This window comes from Manis javanica, chromosome 1 (genome assembly GCF_040802235.1).
Source record: "Manis javanica isolate MJ-LG chromosome 1, MJ_LKY, whole genome shotgun sequence".
Lineage (NCBI taxonomy): Eukaryota > Metazoa > Chordata > Mammalia > Pholidota > Manidae > Manis > Manis javanica.
In genome coordinates, this window is record NC_133156.1 from 166,950,993 (window position 1) to 166,970,665 (window position 19,673).

Below are 19,673 nucleotides of genomic sequence, written 5' to 3' on the forward strand. Positions count from 1 at the left end.
TTACCCCTATCTCACTTTAGAATATTTTCAGCACTCCAAAAAGAAACCCCATGCCCAATGGCAACCACTCCCTATTTCTCCCTCTAATCTACCTGGCAACCCCTAATCTATTTTCTGTCTCTATGGATTTGCCTAAAAGATCAGTTCTTTAAAAAATAATTTTGTTTATTAAACTGGGCAGTTATTTCCATGTCCATAAACATTAATATGCCTCTTCCTAAAAAGGACATATCACTCTATTACATTAATAAAAAGTCACCCATATATAATTGACTTGGTAGCTTCTCTTTTTTATTTATTAATTTTTAAAAATTATCTTGTAATCTATGTATAACAAAACACCTTTATAATAGTGTTGAGCTAATTAAGAAAGAGAATTCTAAACACTCTTCAATTACTTCTGTTATCTCTTCTCTTTTTCATTTTTCAGAGCTAGATTAGTATATGACACATTTGTAGGTACTTGGTCAAAAAAGCCTTACTTTCTTTTGATGACAGAATTGGAATTAGAATCCAACTTTCTTCCCATTAAGTCTCCTTCTCTTTCCATTACACCACACATGCTCTCCACTTGTGCCCAAGGCTGACTTTTTAGTTCAGAGAAGTGTCGATCATTGTTCTTTGTTTCCTTTTTCTCTCCTTTTTTTTGTAACCAAACATAAATTCGCAAATTTAAATTTGTTATTGTATGAGTGCTAAAATGATAAATAGGCTAAGAGAGAGGAAGGAAAAATAAAAAAACTTTTAATGTTTGTATCTAACAGCAAATATAAATTCCTGTATTTCACAGTTCAAGAATTTATATAAAGTATGATATAAATTCATATTAACATTTTCAGCTTGAATACTTTATGTATTTAAATAGCTCTAGTCAAAATGCTAAATATGATTTAGTGATTTAAGACACAAAATTTTTTATGCTTTAAGGAACTCAAGTTGGAGGAGAGAGGGGGTGAAAGGATGAATGGCCACAGGTTTTTTTGTTGTTTGTATTTTAAGTTTTATTATATAAATATAGATGGCAAAGTACACATATTAAATGTATAACTTGTTGATTTTACACACAGAGATACACACACACACATGTATAAAATAATCACCACACAGATTGATATACAGAGTATTTTAACACCCTAGAAGTTTCCTTGGTACCCCTTTTTGTCAGTTACAGCTCTCCAGGAGGTAATCACTGTCCTGACTTCTGTCACCAGAGATGTCTGTGGTGCATATATCCACTCATTTTTCTTGGGCCAGAGGTTTTATAGTATTTCAAAAGTTTAGAAATTTTTTTTAGTAAAACAGCCAAGTCTGCTTCACAAGAAATTTGCAAGTCCTCCTAAATGGATACATACTTCTTTGAGTTTATTAGAAATGGGGGAAAAATGACATTGACTGCATAGCCAGTTTTGGGTCATATCACATGCCTGTCCTATAATGCAAGAGTTAAAGGTGTAATACTTTCATTCAGTAAACAGCAGCGCTCCATGCTAGGGGTTAGAGATGCAGCCATGAAAGACACAGCCATATATCCTGCTTCTGCCAATCAATAAAATTTGAACATGTGTAGGAGTGATAATGAAATGAGAATTATCAGGGTAGTACTTTGGATGGAGTATCTCACCTAAACCTGGGTAGTCAGTGGGATCATCATGGAGGAAATAACAACCCGGTCCTAAAGATGGAATTGGATATACCGAGGTGAAGCGGGTGAGGGGGTGGGTTTTGAGAAGAGCAGAGCAGTGAGAATTTTTGAGGCAGTGTATAAGGCTTGGAGGTGAGAAATAGAAAGTAACTGGATAAGCAGGGCTGCAGTTATAAAGGGCCTTCAGTCAGTATCAAGCAGTTTGGACACCATCCTAAGGTCAGAAGAATATTATTGATACCATATTTTTTTTTGCTACAGAAAGCTTCAAACACATATAAAGGGAATACTGGTGTGAATCCTCATATACATATCCCACAGTTTCAGCATTTACTAACTCATGACCAATCTTGTTGAGACCCATTCCTCCATATCCAGTGGGTTGTTCTGAAGCAAATCTGAGATATTTCATCATTACTGAAGATGTTGAGCAGGAGAGTGGCATGATACGTTCTGCGTTTTAGAAATGACACATAGCTAGTACTTTAAAAATATCTTTAAAATACACTCACCATAGTCTGCGTGCTTCTTACTTGCTTCCAGTCATATAAAGACCTTTGTCTTTCTGCATCACTGTGTACTACTTGTAGTAGTTGTATGTTTTCAAACTATATGGAAGCATTAACTGTTAAAATTATTTTATGTATTTATATTCCTACATAGATCAATTGGTTAATTTGCATTTAAAAATACTATTAATGAACATTTTGGCTTCTATAACTATAAAAATGTCATAATCAGTGTAAAAGTTTTTGTTTCTAGATTTCAGTCTCCATAATAGCAAAGATACTAGTATTTGGAAAGTGGAATTAGGTTTCCAGTTTTATGATGACTATTTTTTACAGATTCCAGTTGAGGAATTTACTATTCTGCTTTTGTGGGTCATGTTTTATTACTTACCTATCTATTGAAATTTGTTTTCTTACTGAAGCTTACTTTGATGGTGAGAATATAGATTGCTTGTATTTTAAAGCTATTTTAGCTGTCTATAGGCCACTAAATTAAAAAGTCCTTCTTGTAATGAGAATGTTTACTTCCTGAAGTGTTTTAGTTTAATGTTTTTTAAAAAGGTAATTTAGTGGATGGCAACTATTGTAATACTTTGGGATAGCACTGCATTCATGCATGCAGTCATTCATTTGGTGAAGTTAGTGATCTTACTGTAACTCAGATGTTAGAAAATTGGCTGCTGTGACTGGGTCTTATTAAGAGGAAAAGAATTTACAACAGAAATGTGGCCTGCAAATGTGAAATGTTTACTGTCTGGCCCCTTACAGAGAAAGCTTACCAACCCTTGGTATAAATGAATACAACTTAAATTCTTGTCATGTGCATTTTTTCTTTTGGAAATGTTCTGTAAAATTCATTTTAGATTGACATTTGAAAATAAAAATTTCATTGCCATTTATAGAGAAGATGGTGAATTAGAAGATGGTGAAATAGATGATGCTGGATTTGAAGAAACACAAGAAGAGGAAGTAAAAGAGGGTGAAAAGCAGAAAAATGAGAAAACCTACAGAAAATCAAGGAAAAAACACAAGAAAGAGAGAGAGAAGAAAAAATCCAAAAGGAGAAAACGTGAGAAACATAAGGTTAGTTAGAATCTACTTTTTGTTCTTTTGTTGAATTTTTGTGAAATATAAAATAATGAAAATTGGAAAGTAGAAATCATTGCCTATTTTTTTATAACACCTGGGTCATATCTTTTTATTTATGTGATTAATAAATTTTCTGAACATAAAGATTATATGAATTAAAGATTTAAAAAATAATCAAGGAAGCTTTTAATGAAAGTTAAAATACATCTTTTTAATTGATGGAAGAGTATACACCTTTCCTGAAAGGTTAAGGAAAGAAGTCTCATTTTCTACAGTTACTGATTAATGACATTGATATTTCCATCCATTCACTTTTTTATTCATTTATATGTATTATGGCATGCTGGCAATGGGAGTCTTTGCTCTATGCCAGGGGTTATAGTGGTGAATGAAGCAGTCTCTACTGTACCAAGATTACATTGAAATGGGAAGGAGAGAGGCAGTGAACAGATGGAAAGCAAACGCTACCAAGGAAACAGTAGTGTGCTGGATAGAGGAAATATGGTTTGGGGTAGGAAGGACAGGAAACCTGTGCTGATGGACAACTCAAGAAGAGTTGACAGTAGTGGTGGTATAGCTTTTGAAACTCCCTGAAATTCCCCATTAACAACATCAATAGGAATAGCAAAACCAAAAACTCATTAGCAACATCTACCAAGAAATGAATAACAGGTTGTTCCCACAAACCTCAAAAATACAAATGGATAAGGCCAAACCTCGGACAGCAACAAGATGAGTGTAGGATCAGGAACTGTGTGTGAGGAAGCAGAGGGAAGGCAATGAGACTACCAGAAAGCAAATTGCCAACAGGTACTCATGTCAGGTGGAGGAGTACTCACTCAACAAGAAAAGCCCCTGGGTCAAACTGAGAACAGCAACAACTGGGAGGGAGATTTACCAGTTCTATTTCAGGTGAGTGTGAGGTAACCACGTAAAAAATTGGATGGTGCTGGAACTGTCTGGGCCTGATGAGCTCCTAGTGCTAGTCAGCTAAATCCCTTTTCTAGGACAGAATCTCACACTGAGAAGCTTACCCCTGGCACTAGAATCTAAATTGAGAGGACAAGCATACTGTAGGGCCAAGGACAAGAATGGTCAGATAAAAAGTGGAGGAAGGGAGCAGGGGAAGCATATCTCTGAGATACACCAGCTTAATTTTTAATACTTCATGCTAGCAAAAGAAGAAATAGCCCTTGAGAAGGAAAGCCAGGAATGTTTTCCTGACCCATTCCCCTTACACATGAGCAACAAGACAAGACCAAGATAGCATTCCATATATACTGTTACTATAAAAAGAGAATAATGGAGAGAAGAATATTCTTCCAGAAAAGAAAGAATGTCCACAAAACATGAAACACTTAACCTAATATTTCACAATGGTTAAAAAAAAATTAAGAAAACAATACAAGTTCTGATCCAACAGCATAAGTAGTATTTGGAGGCATATCCTTTGGTCATCTAGGCAAAAAGATCAAGTCCTATATTAGGAAAAAGAAATTGGATTTTCATAAAAATTTTTGGTATCAACATTTCATGCTGGAAGATAATGGAGTAACATATTTGAATAAGATGTGAGCCATGGATTTTTATATCCAACTAAATTCTAATCTTCAAATATAAAATCCTCAGAAAAACTGTGGATAAGAGTACTCGGAAAATACTATCATGAGCCTTCCTATAGAATCTATTAGAGAACAAGTTCGGATAACCGAAGTGAGGGTTGGGGAGAGAGACTGATCTACACACACAGACATATTTATTTGTAAAACTAAGACTAAATGATGGACGTAAGGGGAGAATTGTATTTTGTATCTGAACATTATAACTAAAAAATGTCAGGAAAAGCGGAAGAGTATATGGCAAGAAAGATAAGCTTACTGGTTGCCTTATAGTTATTAACTCAGAGTGAAGGGTATAACTTCAAATTATTATTCTGGGAATGAAAAAGAGAATGTAGAAGAGATTACTGTCTAATTTCAATATTTGGCCTATTAGTAAACAAATAGTATGCCAAGAAGGGAGAGTGACTAAGGTTATTGGGAAGAGGTAATATGAAGGGAATAAATTGAAAAATACAAACCTTTCTCTAAATACCAAACAACAGACTCCCAACAATGCAAAATCCCACTCGTAAGTGATGCACAAGAGGGAAATTTCACAAATGGGTAAAGTTGTGCCAGGCAAATGCAAAGACAGAGGCAGAGGTCATAATTTTATATCTGAAAAAGTCAAATTTATGTTAAAAAGGCATTGAAAGAAACAAGGGCTTTTTATAATGTTAAAAGTTACAATTCACAATGAAGTAGAAGTTACTTTTTAAATATCTCCCCAAAAGCAACTTTCATAAAGCAGAAACTATAGGAGTTGTGAGAAGAAATAGACAGGAATACACTAGTAAAAGGAGATACACCAGTATGCCTTCTTAATCCAAAGAGAGAGATCAAGGGGTTGAAAGGTAGTAAGGATATTAAAGAGACATTATAAATAAATAGTAAACCTGTAATCCTAAGAATACATCTCTCTCTCAAATATACTTAGAATATGCATAAAAAGTGACCGTATCATAGGCCACAAAGAAAACTCCAATTAATTTGATAGAATAGAAATCATACAAAGTGTAATCTCAAAGCACAATGCAATTAAACTAGACAATAATACCAAAGTAGAAAAACAAAAATGCCTTTCTCTTTTTGTAATTCAGATACTTGATATAGATGGCCTGTGAGACATAGGGGAAACAATATTAAAACTGCAGAATTTCATGAAAATAATGATAAAACCTTGACATACAAGTATTTATGGAATATAGCTAAAGCAGTTTTCAGAAGAAAAGTTATAGAATTATAGTATTAAAAGCTTTTCTAGCTTTTAAGCAAAGTAAAACAAAAGATTCAAAAGAAAGGATTTACTGAAGTTACCTGCAGGACTGAACAAATAAAATGAAAAATCAATGGCTATTTAAAAAAGATTAACAGCATACATAATCATTGGCCAAACTAATGAAGAAAAAAAGGAAAAGTAAAAATAAAATTAGAAATGTTGAAGCTAAGAACTTTTGAACCCATCAAGTTCTGTCTCTTTTCAAACAGTCCTTCCTTTAATTTATGTTCTCTGACAGGTACTTTCAACATTTTGCTTGAAAATCTTGAGTAGATCACCTAACTCATCAGACACATCTGCTTTCCACATTACTAAATGTGAAAGTTACTAAATTTTATGCCACTGTATGACAAGGATCTTCCCTCCTCCAGTTGTAATAGGGTATCTCTCACTTTAAGTTGTCTTAAAGTCCTTCCAGGTTCCATCCACTTCCTGGTTTGAAAACCCCTCCCACCTTTAAATATTTGGCATTTCCAGACACCAAAATAAATATTAGTTTTGCAAAACATATCACCCCAACTTAGAAGCTAAAAACAACAAAAATTTATTGCCCAGTTTCTGTGAGCAGAAATCTGGGTGAGGCCTAACTCGGTGATTCTGACTCAGCTTTTCTAATAATGTTGCAGTCATCTCAAGGCAGCTTCCTTTTCCAAGTTCATTTACATGGCTCTTGGCAGTCCTCAGTTCCTCACCACTTGAACCTCTTTACAGGCTGCCTCAGTGTCCTCCTGATAAGGGGTAGCTTCCTCCAAAGCTGGTAAACCAAGAGTGAGAGAAAGCACCCAAAATGAAAGCTATAGTCTTTTTATAACATAATATATGCCATCACTTCTGACATATTTCATTTGCTAGAAACAAGTTCCCAAGTCATCCCACACTCAAGGGGAGAGAAATTAATCTCCACTTCTTGAGGGAAGGAGTAATAAAGATTTTGTGGACTTATCTTTAAAGCTACCACCCAAGGACAGATAGGAAAACCTGAAAAGAAAGAATATGTGGGGTGTCCCTAACATATTAAAGCACAGTAAAGCCTTTGTTTTGTTATTAAAGCAGTACTGGTATTTTTTAAAGCATTAAAGTATTACTGTAGTACTGATGCATGGGAAAATAGAAAAATCAGACACAGACCAAATGCACATGGAAATTTTGTTTATGATAGAGGAGCATCTCAAACTAGTGTGAAAAGATTAACTTATTAAATGAGCAGTGTTGAGAGAGTTGGAGTGATATGGACATAAAAGTGTTATTCTTACATCAGTATAAATTCCAGATAGATCAAAGATTTAAATGTAAAAAATAAAACCTATGCAAGTATTAGAATAAAACAGGGGTGAAGTCCTCTATTACCAGGGAGTAGAGAAACTTTCTTAACTATGATCCAAGGTCTTAAACAATAAGGAATTAATTAGCAAACTTCTCTATCTATAAAATACAGAAGAAGAAAGGACATTTACTGTGTCCTTTGAATTAAGAATCTACACTCCCCCTGTATCCCTCCTTCTAGGACCTGTAGTCCAACAGAACTTTGAGGTTTCAGAGACAGGAAGCACAAATTCTTGGTAGTATGAGAGGATACATTTTTACTGGATCCACAAATTCTACCTATTGATTCGAAGTGTATACCACGTTTCTTTGATTTTTGAGAAAGCAGTTACTTGCATTAGAAAGCAAGTAGCACAACTTTTAATGAAGTGGGTACATTCCAGCAGTCCACTTTGCTGTCAGGAAATTTGTGACTTCTGTTAGAAACGTAACAGGAAGTTGTACCCTCCTGTCAATCATTATCAACTACCTGTGGTTTCCATTTCACTTCTGTTCAGTTTTGTGGGTTGGATTTATTTCATACTTATAATTTGGAATGTTTTGATATCTTTTAGCTACATGGTGCTTAGGCACCTGTAGAACAAGAACTCTAAAGCCATTGTATGTAAAAATAAACTAATTCATACTGTATTCATGTTCTTGAACCCTTTTTGGTGATGAGGAACCAATTTTATTTCTTTAAAGTTTAACTTAAATCTAAGATCACTTTAGAGCACAGAGGTGGCAGTATTTCCATTTGAAGTCCTTTGGCCCAAAGGGTTGATGAGAAAAATGCTGCCATAAAGACCCTAGGAAGAGGGGAAAATATACTTTTCCTCAGAAGATTTTAGGGAAGTTGTAGTGGTTGTGGCCTTTGGAACAAGAATTTTTCAGTTAATACTTCAGAACCTACCAGGATAATATAACCTATTGGTTGGCACCTCTGGCTGAAAGAGGCTTATCTAGTTGCTAGTGAAATGTTTTTCCTGTTGCAAATGTCACATATTTGTTTTTTCCCTTCTTTTAGCATAATTCTCCATCTAGTGATGATAGTTCAGACTACAGCCTTGATTCAGATGTTGAACATACAGAAAGTTCCCACAAAAAAAGAACTGGTTTCTACAGGGATTATGACATTCCATTTCCTCAGGTATTGCCTTTTTTTTTTTCTTTTTTGTGGTCAAATATATAGAACAGAAATTTTTTTGTTGTTAAGGTATCATTGATATAGATTCTTATGAAAGTTTCACATGAAAAACACTGTGGTTAATATACTCACCCATATTATCAAGTCCCCCCCCATACCTCATGAAGTCACTGCCCATCAGTGTAGTACGATGCCACAGAGTCACTACTTGTCTTCTTTGTGCTACACTATCTTCCCCATGATACCCCACACACACCATGTATACTAATCATACCCCTCAATTCCCTTCTCCCTCCCTCCCCAACCCCCGACCGCTAGTTCCTTCTTGGAGTCTGTGAGTGTTGCTGTTTTGTTCCTTCAGTTTTGCTTCGTTGTTATACTCCACAAATGAGGGGAATCATTTGGTACTTGTCTTTCTCCGCCTGGCTTATTTCACTGAGCATAATATCCTCTAGCTCCATCCATGTTCAGAACAGAAAATATACCCTTTTAATCATTTTTAAATAATACAATTCAGTGACATTAAGTACATTTACAATGTTATACAGCCATCGCCACTATCCATTTCCAGAACCTTGTCATCATCCCAAGTAGAAGCTGTGTACCCATCAAGCATTAACTCCTCATTTTCCCTTCCCCCTTTGCCCCTGGTAACCACTATTCTACTTTCTGTCTCTTTGCATTTGCCTATTCCAAGTACCTCATACAGGTGGAATCATACAGCATTTGTCCTTTTGTGTCTAGCTTATTTCACTTATCATAATTTTTTCAAGGCTCATCTATGTTGTAGCATGTATCAGAATTTCATTCTTTTTTAAGGCTAGATAATACTCCACTGAATATATATGCCACAGTTTATTTACCCATTCCTCTGTTAATGGACATTTGTATTGCTTCTTCCTTTTGGCTACTGTGAATAATGCTGCTCTGCATTGGTGTACAGTATCTTTTTTTAGATCTTGCTTCCAATTCTTTGGTGTATATACCTATAAGTTGAGTTGCTGGATCATATGGTAATTCTGTGTTTAACTTTCTGAGGAATTGCCAAACTCTTTTCTATAATGGCTACACTATTTTACATTCCCACCAACAATACACGAGATTTTTCCAGTTTCTCCACATCATTGCCAAAATTGTTATTTTCTGTTTTCTTTTTTTTCTAATAATAGTCTTCCTAATGGATGTGAAATGGTATCTCATTGTACTTTTGAGGTATTGCATTTTAAAGGGAAAATAAAACTTCTAATTTTATTCTTTGCTTTCTGATTTTTTGAAAAAATGTTTGTAAGACATATGCTACAAATTTTAAGTTTTTGAAAATAAAAGACTATATCATGTATTAGTTTGCTGGTGTTGCCATAACAAAATACCACTGCCTAGTGGCTTAAACCACAGATTTTTAATTTCTCATAGTCTGGAGGCTAGAAGTGCAAGATCAAAATGCTGGCATGGTTGTTTTCCTCTGAGGATCATAAGGGAAGGATCTGTTGAGGCCTCTCATTTTGGCTGGTAGATGGTTACCTTCTCGCTGCCTTGTCCTCACGTGGCCATACTTTTGTACATGCACATCACTGTTATCTCTCTGTGTGTCCATATTTCCTCTTATAAGGACACCAGTCAGACAGGATCATGGCCCACTTTGACTCATTTTTACTTAATCACCTCTTTAAGGCCCCCCTCTCTCTCTAAAACACAGTCACATTTTGAGGTACTGAAGGTTAGGGCTTCTTATTTATGCCACAAATATTCTCATAGATGCTACAAATTTTATCATATTGCTGTGTATGGCAGTGTTCAGTATTTTGTGCTATAAAAATCATGATGCTGTTAGGAGTACTGGGGAATATTCAGGTTAATGTGCACTTGTCTGAAAACCCCAGATTTTTGAAGTTCTGTTTTCTGCCAGTCTGTCAATATGCTTGTCTACAAGAACTCAATTCATTCTCCTAAGTTGATGTTCCTCACTGCTATATATTTACTGTGAGCTTAGAAAACACAATACTATGTTAGAGTTCTTTCTATTGCCTTCTTTATAGTTGAGGTTGCTCAGTAAGTGACCATTGAATAAAGGAGGTTTTATTTAAATGTCTTCTTTTAAAATTTTAAAGGAATTATACTCTAGCTAATTATTTTATCTAGTTAGGTACATTTAAAAATACACACACACATAATTGTGTGTGTATGTGTATGTATTCAGCATGTCTAGTAATTTTGGAGTGAATGGTGCTATTTGGAGTCAATGGTGATATATATATATCAGCATTTTCCTTTTTTTAATTAAGGTATCATTGATATACAATCTTATAAAGGTTTTACATGAGCAACATTTTAATGACTATTCATTAGAATTATTTTAATTATTTAATTATTAGAATTAAATTAAAATTAAATATTTAATTATTAGAATTATTTTAATTAAAAATTAATTACAAATTTTTTTATCAGTTCAATTCAGTAAACACTGATATGGTACCTAAATTTCAACATTTGCAGTTGAATTTATTTTTTATAAATAGTCAAAAGTCATTTGGAGACTTTTCCAAATGCTCAGGATGGACATTACTATTTCAGGTACTAAGTCATTTGAAAATATCAAGTAATGAGATTTATAAGCTGCCACCAGAAGAGGAGGTACAGAACATTTAAACAGTAGCAGAAGTATTTTACGTAGCCCTCTAAGGACAGGATCAATTTGTAGGTATGAACAATAATGCATTTGTTTTAAGTCACTCATGTTTTCTTAAAATTGTAGTTACTTACTGTCATTCTACTCACTATCATATGTACAGATACAATGTAATTGTTTTTGTTTCAAAAAGTCAGTTAAAGAAATTAAAAAAAGGAAAATGTTGATATTTTATATTTACCCACATTTCATTTCCATCGCTTTTCATTCCTTTGTGTAGATCTTAGTTTCAATCTGATGTTTCAAATACTTCTTTCAACCTGAAGTACTTCATTTAGTCTTTATTCAGCATTTCTTGTAGTGAAGGTTTGCTCTCAATAAATTATTTCAGCTTTTATATGTTAAGAAATTGTTGCACTCTTATTTTTAATAACTTTTGTCATAATGACTTAAAAGTTGCAATAATGGTAAAAAGAACTCCTATGTCTTTTACCCAGAATCCGCAATTGTTCACTTTTTATTGCATATGCTTTGCTTCATCCTTTCTCCTCTCATCTTCTCTATTACGTTCTTAATTTCAGTGTTTGTGTTTTTCACATCTAGAAATTTGATTCTTTTTTAAATCTTCAGTTATTTTTATAGTTTCCAGTTCTCTGTTGAAATTCTCATCTTTTGCCTGAAAAGAGCAAGCACAGATATATATCAGTGTTTTCCTTTTTTTTAATTAAGGTATCATTGATATACAATCTTATAAAGGTTTTACATGAGCAACATTGTGGTTTCAGCATTCACCCATATTATCAAGTCTCCCCACCACCCCATTGCAATCACTGTCCATCAGCGTAGTAAGATGCTATAGAGTCATTACTTGTCTTCTCCACAAGCACAAATATTTTAAAATCTGTGTCACTTAAGTTCCAGTGTAGTATCTGAAGTACATGTTTTTATCACCTGTTGCTTTTTCTGGTTCTCTGTTAGGTGGTCTTATCTCCTCATAGTTTGTTTTGTTTTATATTGTCTGCTGAGTATTGTATTTGCAAAATATAATGCATTTTGTAGAAACCATTTGAGGCTTAGGATCATGTTTATTTCTTCCAGAGAGAATTTTTCACCTGCTCTGCCAGATTCCTAGTGATCCTTACAAACTATTTCAATTTCAGGATTTGCAACTTTTCTGGGCCACCCAGATGATTTAGATGGGCCTGTAGCCTTTGATTCACATTTTGATATTCTGGCAAAATTGGCAGACGCGGTTCATAAGTCTTCCACTTTTTCCAGATTCTGGACTTCCCCTTTTGTTCCCATAGATTGTGGTAGTCAATAGTGCTGTTGAACCTTTCAACTTTTTATGATGGCTGATGCTTTCAGAACAAAAACTGCTCATTTCCTGGGATTTTCAGCTGTCTGTCTTTTCTACGTTGTCTGTCTTTTCTATGTTGTTTAGGAGGACTGGCCTGAATTACCTAGTCTGCTATTAGGAGAAAAGAAAGTCAGTACCATTTCCTCCACATGTGTTTTATTTAAAGTTAACTCACTGAGATTAAAAAAATACCCTAAATACATCCTAAAAATCCTGTTTTCTTAGATAACAGATATCTGTTGTATAACTTCTACTATTACTGGTCCAAAATAGAATAGTATTAACTTCTAGCTATTAAATTAGAGGACTTATCTTCCCTTTACCTCATCCTTGTTCAGGGCCTCCTGTTCCCTTATTTCATGGTTACAGTGATTACACAGGGCCAGTTTGTTTTACAGAAACCCCATCTGCCCCCACAGACATTCTATCCATGTGTATGCCTAGTAAATCCGAAAAGTGATCAGAGAAACTATATCCTTTGGAAGAATGTATAGTCTTTTCCATTTTTTTGATCTTCTTTCAGGAGGACTTTAAAAAATACTTGCTCTATCCTTGCTGGTATGTGTTTGCTCATTCTAAATGACGAACATGAGAGGCGTAGGAGATAGTGCCCCAGAGACAGGACTACTCTGTAATTGTCACCCACTTAGTGCTTCTGGGAGAGCTGCACCACACAGGTAGTCCTCTTATCCAAACACTGAACTCCTCAGCTCATCCAGCCACATTAGTGTCTTTTCCTGCAGAATGAGCCCTGGGGTGGGAGGTTTTCATCATTAGAAGGTTATTAGGAATACTGGCAGTTGGGAAAAATAGGGAGGGGATAAATAGAAAACTTTGAGATAATTCTATTTTAAGAAGTAAGAATATGGAAATTATTTTTGTAAAGGCTGTGAAAAATCAGAGGATTGAATTAATATTAAGAATTAAAAGATTTAAAAATATTAATTATTTTAATGTTAATTTAAAAATAACTAATTTTAATAATCGTAATTACAAATATTAAAATATTGAAATATTAAAATAAAATTTTATGACAGGCATCTAATTTGTAGAGGAAATTTATTCTTATTAAAGAGTAATCTTTCAGTCATAAAGCATTGAAATATATCATGGAAGCATTAATATAATCACTTTTTTTATAAAAGGAAATATAGGAACACTCAACTAATTAATCTCAACTTAATCTAAGCAATTTTTATTTTATTAGTGACTTTATTAAGAAATGTCAAAAACACTGCCTTTTGGCTACAGTTGTCTATCTCCTCTTGACTTTCTGAAATGTTAGATTGAGAACATTTTATAACTTTAAAAATATTGAAGTACTGAGTTTTCTTAGGAAACTAAAAGTATGTGACCGAGTAATTCCACTTCTGGAAACTTTCCCCAAGAAAACAAAATCATTAATTTGATTAGATATATATAGCCACCCCTATGTTTATCACAGCATTATTTAAGATGGTCATAATGTGGAAGCAAACTAAATGTCCATTGATAGATGAATGGATAAAGATGGTATTATATATACAATGGAATATTACTCAGCAATAGAAATGAATGAAATCTTGCCATTTGTGGCAACATGAATGGACCTTGAGGATATTACACTAAGTGAAATGTTAGACAGAGAGACAAATACCGTATGATTTCACTTGTATGTGAAATCTAAAAAACAAACAACTAAACAAACAGGATAGAAATAGACTCCTGAACACAGAGAACAGATGGCTGGTCACCATAGGGGAAGAGGTTGAGGAGATGGGTGAAATAGTTGAAGGAGGAAAAATTATTGAGAATGTTTCATCTGGGTGATGGTTATATGAGTATATACACATTACAGAATTCACTGAGCTTACATTAAGATTTGTGCATTTTAATTTATGTACCTCAATAAAAAAGTACTGCTTAAAACCAAGTCAGTAATCTAGTACACTTTCTTCAAAATTTAAAATTGATGAGCTAATTGATTTTCTTGATTGTTTTAAGTTACATATTTTTTTCTATTTTATAATTACTGAAAAGATGTTAATAATTCTTGAATTTTATTAAAAACAGACTGTCATGTTGGTATTCTGCCGAGGCAGCATTTTTATATTGCATTTAAAATATACTACACTAAGGTGAAGATGAATCATGGTCTGGATTTTTCTAGATCCTCAAATTGAATTTGTGTACTTTTTCTTTCTTATAAAAAAATTGCCAGAAATGATATAACTAATAAAAATATTTTATTGAATAGAGATAAACTCAAATACATCATTAAATCAAATTTTAGGACTAAAGTGTACTCTTTGTGTTCATATCGTTTTGTAAATTAATGAAATTAATAATATATATTGTAATGAGTAGTTCCTAATGAGCAATTTATTCGTTAGATGTTTTTCACTTTTAGGGTAATCTCTGGTTTCCTTATTAGACCTCAGATAAATATTTTCTTTTTATAAAATTTTCTACACATGAGGAGGATTTTTGTCTTTTTATATACCCTGGAATTGTTTATATAGTGTGACAAGTATCTATTCCTTACAAGAATGTAACCAAACAATATGCTAACTCTGGAGATTAATTTTTTAGTTTTCAAATAAATGTTTTAATTTATTTAAGTCTAAAAAAAATTTCCTACACATACAGTTTTTTATCAAATATAACATGCTTAAACATGTCATTTGGGAATTTTTCAGTGTTAAGTAAATATACATTTTTTCTGTCCCTTCCCAAGGTATTTTACTATCTTTTCCTTATTTTCAAAAAGACCTTTTCAGTTTTTTGGAGAAGAAATTTATGTATGATGGTGTGGATTTTAAATATTCCTATGTATTCAAATATTGAGACATGGAACATAGAAAACAAAAGACATGGGACATGGAAAACAAAAATGAACAAAACATACTTACCAGCAAGGATAGACATTCATAGATCCTTGCTGGTAAGTATGTTTTTAGTCAGAGTAGCATTTAGCTTTTGAATTTAAAGAGTGACATAGATGAGTACTAACCAGGAGCAAAACTAATAAGTATCTTTTTCCCTTCTATCTCGCAACTTTCTGGGGGGAAAAAAAGATGTCCTGTGCTACTGTCAATTCCTATATATTATTGAAAAATCCTGATAATGCTTGTCCATTTTCACTTAGCATGGACATATATCAGGAAGCTACATGGCATCAAAGAAGAGTCAACATAACAAAAAATTTAAAAGTAAAGAGTATGGTGAGTACAGTACCTACAGTGATGACAACTTCATTCCCTACGATGATGACAACTTCGACCCCTATGGTGATGACAGCTTTGGTACGTACGGCGGTGACAGCTTTGGTACCTATGGTCACGAAACAGAGGAAGATTTTGCCAACCAGCTGAAACACTACAGACAAGCTAAAGAAACCTCAAATACTGCTTTAGGATCATCATTTTCCAAAGAAACAGGGAAAAAACAAAGAATGAAAGGAATTCAGCAAGGTACGTTTGAAATTGTCAGTCTGTTTTGAATATAAGAACTTTATTAAAACAGGTAGGTAGCTATGGAGTAAAAACTTAAATTTCTTTCCTTTCTCATGAACAGCTTATTCTTATGGTTCATGAATTTGTTTTTCTTTATTTTGTAGACCTTGAGGAAAAAAATCTGTAAGTATTTCAATCTGTATGATATCTTGATTTAGAAAGATACTTGATTTAGAAAGATATCCTAATATTTTAAGAGTATATAAAAATGTAAGATAATTTTCTTGTTACACTTCCCTCTCCCCTCTATATCTCAGTATCCTGAAATAGTAATGTACATTTTTCAGTTCTCTCTGTTACTCTATATATTGTTTTATGTTTTAGACTGTTAAGGACAGAATGCTGGGAAGCTAATCTTTTGTTAGGCTCTGAAATATGGTAATCAACTTTGCTATTGAAGTGTATCTGCATTTAGGGTTATGGACATCCTTCAACATTGGAAATAAAAACATAATCTAAAGAAATTTCTGGAGTGATCATTTACATTCATTGCTATCTTGAGGCACATGGTCCCTACAGAAACCAGGGCAAGTTGCCATAGAAATTATGGGTCACATACGGGGCAAATCAATCTTAAGAATTGTCTAGTCAGTGTGGGTGCTTCAGGAGAACTGAATCAAGATGAGGTGGAGGTAAAGCAGTGAGCACAAAGCCCTATGTAACTATATTTTAATTATTGTTGAAAAAAAGAGATATGAGTAATTTAGTTATTTCTATGGCTTTGTTTTTCTTGATTTCCTAGAAAAAGTCCTTTGAGAAATATTGATCTGGGTTTTAATGAACTAAAGAGAAAGGAATTTGCTTCTGCATATGCTATTGTAATTAGTACATTTCTTCCTGCAGTCTAGACATAGTGGTGTGAGGTCATTCCCCTTGTGGGGTAAGGAGAGCATGAAGAGGCCTTGCTCATCCCTTCCCACCTGGGGTTTTTCCTTTCAAGATCTTCTTGTTTTTCTGTTAAAGAGTTGAATACGACATTTTATTTTTGACATTAATTTTTCCCCTTTAATTATGAAAGTTATATATGGTCAAATGCAGAAAATATTTCTCTGTAGAAAAGTTAACCCAGTGAAGATCAAAGATAAAAATAATTTGAATCCCTACACCCAGAGGTAATTAGTATTCATATTTCTGAGGTACGTTTTTCCAGAATTTTTCTGATGATTATTTTTAATGAAAAACTGTATGTGTTGTTGAAAGTTATTTTTTTCCCCCTAACTATGAATTGTATCTCAGACATTCTTATGTTAATGAGTAGCTTTTAATACCTACATTCTATTCAGTTTAAATAGATACGCCATAATATGTCCAACAGATGGTTAGGGTTATTTGATAGTAATTCTTTGAAATTTAAATTGCCCCTTTTTTTCGAATTCCGAGATTAATCCTGAATATTTATATATATCTCAGAAAACATCTTGGCAAACATTTTTTCTTAAGAATAAATTCTGAATAATGTAAACATTAAAAAAAGAATAAATTCTGAAATGTAGAATTTAGTCAAAAGACATAGACACACATTTGAAGATTTTTGAACTGTGTAACAAGTTGACTTCCAAAAAGACTATGTATTAATTTATAACACCCCTACCAGCGTGTGAAAATGCCAATTTCTCCAAATCCCTACCTGTTCTTGCCCTCCTTACCTTGTTCTTGCCCTCCTTACCTTGTTAACATCCTTAAGAAACAGAATAGTTTAAGCAGTACACAGGTAGTAAAATGCAAAAATTTAATTAGTATTGTTCATTGAATCTAGAAAGGAAAAAAAAGAGTGCACTGTACATTATAGACTATGTAAAATATGCTGTTCCTATAAACTAATAGATTGACAGGTCTCTTGTCTTTTTATAATATTTGAAGTACATCTTAACTTTTTTAGGTATTGAACAGAGGGTTAAAAGTTTCAATGTTGGTCGTGGACGTGGTTTGCCGAAGAAAATCAAACGCAAAGACCGTGGGGGAAGAGCCAATAAAGGGCCTAATATTTTTTCAGGAATGGATGACTTTCAAGAGGTACTGAGAATGTATATATAATGAGAGAAGCTTTTCCATCTTTTAACCTGTTCAGCTGCAAAGAAAGCATTGTGATTGATTTTTTAAAAAATTAAAGTACCATTGATATACAATCTTATGAAGGTTTCACATGAACAACATTGTGGTTTCAACATTCATCCATATTATCAAGTCCTCACCTCCCCCCCATTACAGTCACTGTCCATCAGCGTAGTAAGATGCTATAGAGTCATTACTTGTCTTCTCCATGCTGTACTGGAAAGTATTGTGGTTTTAATGCTACTTTTGTAGTAAATAAAAAATTTCCTGCTTAGATCAAATGAGTACAAATTCCCAAGAAAGAATTGTTGTTTTAATTAGTCATGATATTAATCTAGAAATGTAAATTTAGGTGACATCGAAGTAAAATCAGTATGTTTGAAATCACCTCAAAATAAAATAGATATGTCTGAAAGTAGAAATGTATGCTCTGTTAGTTCTCTATTGTATTTTCCTCCCCTTCCTGGGGAGTCATTTTCCCCAGATGCAAATGGCAGTAATATTCTAATAGCTCAGCATGTAGCAGGGCCAACAAGGGAGATACTATAGTGGTAAATTAACTTACTAGAATTGAAAGCATTGAAGAGAAGAAAAGGGGATATAAGTGGTTGGAAAGATGAACTTATATATATCTTCTGTATAGTAGGTATTGAATAAATATATACTGAATTGAATTGAACTCTGAACGTGTACTTTTCAGCCCTGTAGAAGCTCTCCGGATTAGAGTGGTCCAATTCCTGTATTCCAGCAAGATTTAAATGAGTCATACAGAGCAACGTTGGGTTATTAAAAGCTGCAACCTTGAGTGGGAGCAAAGGGATAATAGTATATTGTAATTTGAAAAGGATTGATGTCAATCTGATCTCTGAGTTTAAAGATAATAGACAAAGATTTCTTAATATGTATTCCTCAGTATATACTATTAGGGAGATGTTAATATGTGTGACCTAAGAAAGGAAGTTCAGGTCCAAATAAATTTGTGAAACCCAGCACTTAACTATTAATTTTATCTCATTCATTCTTACATTAGTGAGTAGCTCTTAATGCCTACATTCTATTCAATTAAATATATATACCATAATTTGTCTAACAAATTACATTTGTTTGATAGTAGTAATTCTTTGAGAATTAAGTTGCACCCACTCTACTTGTGGGGATTTTCAGTGAACATGAATGTATTAAAGGCTCTAGCAGGTTAGGCATAAAGAAGCCTGTTTTACTTTTTCAATCCAACATTTTCAAAATTTACTTGAACTCTGTTTTACCCCCACACATCTATTAACGTCCACTGAACCATTCATTGTTCCATGGAATAGCAGCTTTGGAAACAAGCCTAGAATTTCTGAGTGATTATAACCTGCCTGTCCATCTTCCTGACACCTCTAGAATGTTCTGCTTTCCCTAGAACAAATTAATATGAATGCTTTCTAAGTAAGCCTTCTCCTATTTACACGCTATAGCTGAAAAAAGAAATAGCTTCCAAGAAAGTGTGGCTTTGAGCAAGTTACTATCTGTCTCTGAGCTGCAATTTGCTTAATTTGTAAAATGAGCGTATAGTATAAAATTAACTTT

At 33.6% G+C, this 19,673-nt stretch overlaps 1 protein-coding gene across 3 annotated transcripts in view; it reads left to right on the plus strand.

Moving 5' to 3' along the window:
- The window catches only part of ZC3H6 (zinc finger CCCH-type containing 6), a 67,862-nt gene that overhangs the window by 25,622 nt on the left and 22,567 nt on the right, over positions 1-19,673 (plus strand). For all 3 annotated transcript variants that reach the window (XM_073240985.1, XM_017659773.3, XM_073240990.1), the window contains exons 2-5: positions 3,054-3,234; positions 8,450-8,572; positions 15,683-16,007; positions 17,929-18,062. In XM_073240985.1, coding sequence (XP_073097086.1) covers positions 15,707-16,007; positions 17,929-18,062 — 435 coding nt within the window. In that variant the 5' untranslated portion in view covers positions 3,054-3,234; positions 8,450-8,572; positions 15,683-15,706. The remainder of the gene's footprint in view (positions 1-3,053; positions 3,235-8,449; positions 8,573-15,682; positions 16,008-17,928; positions 18,063-19,673) is intronic.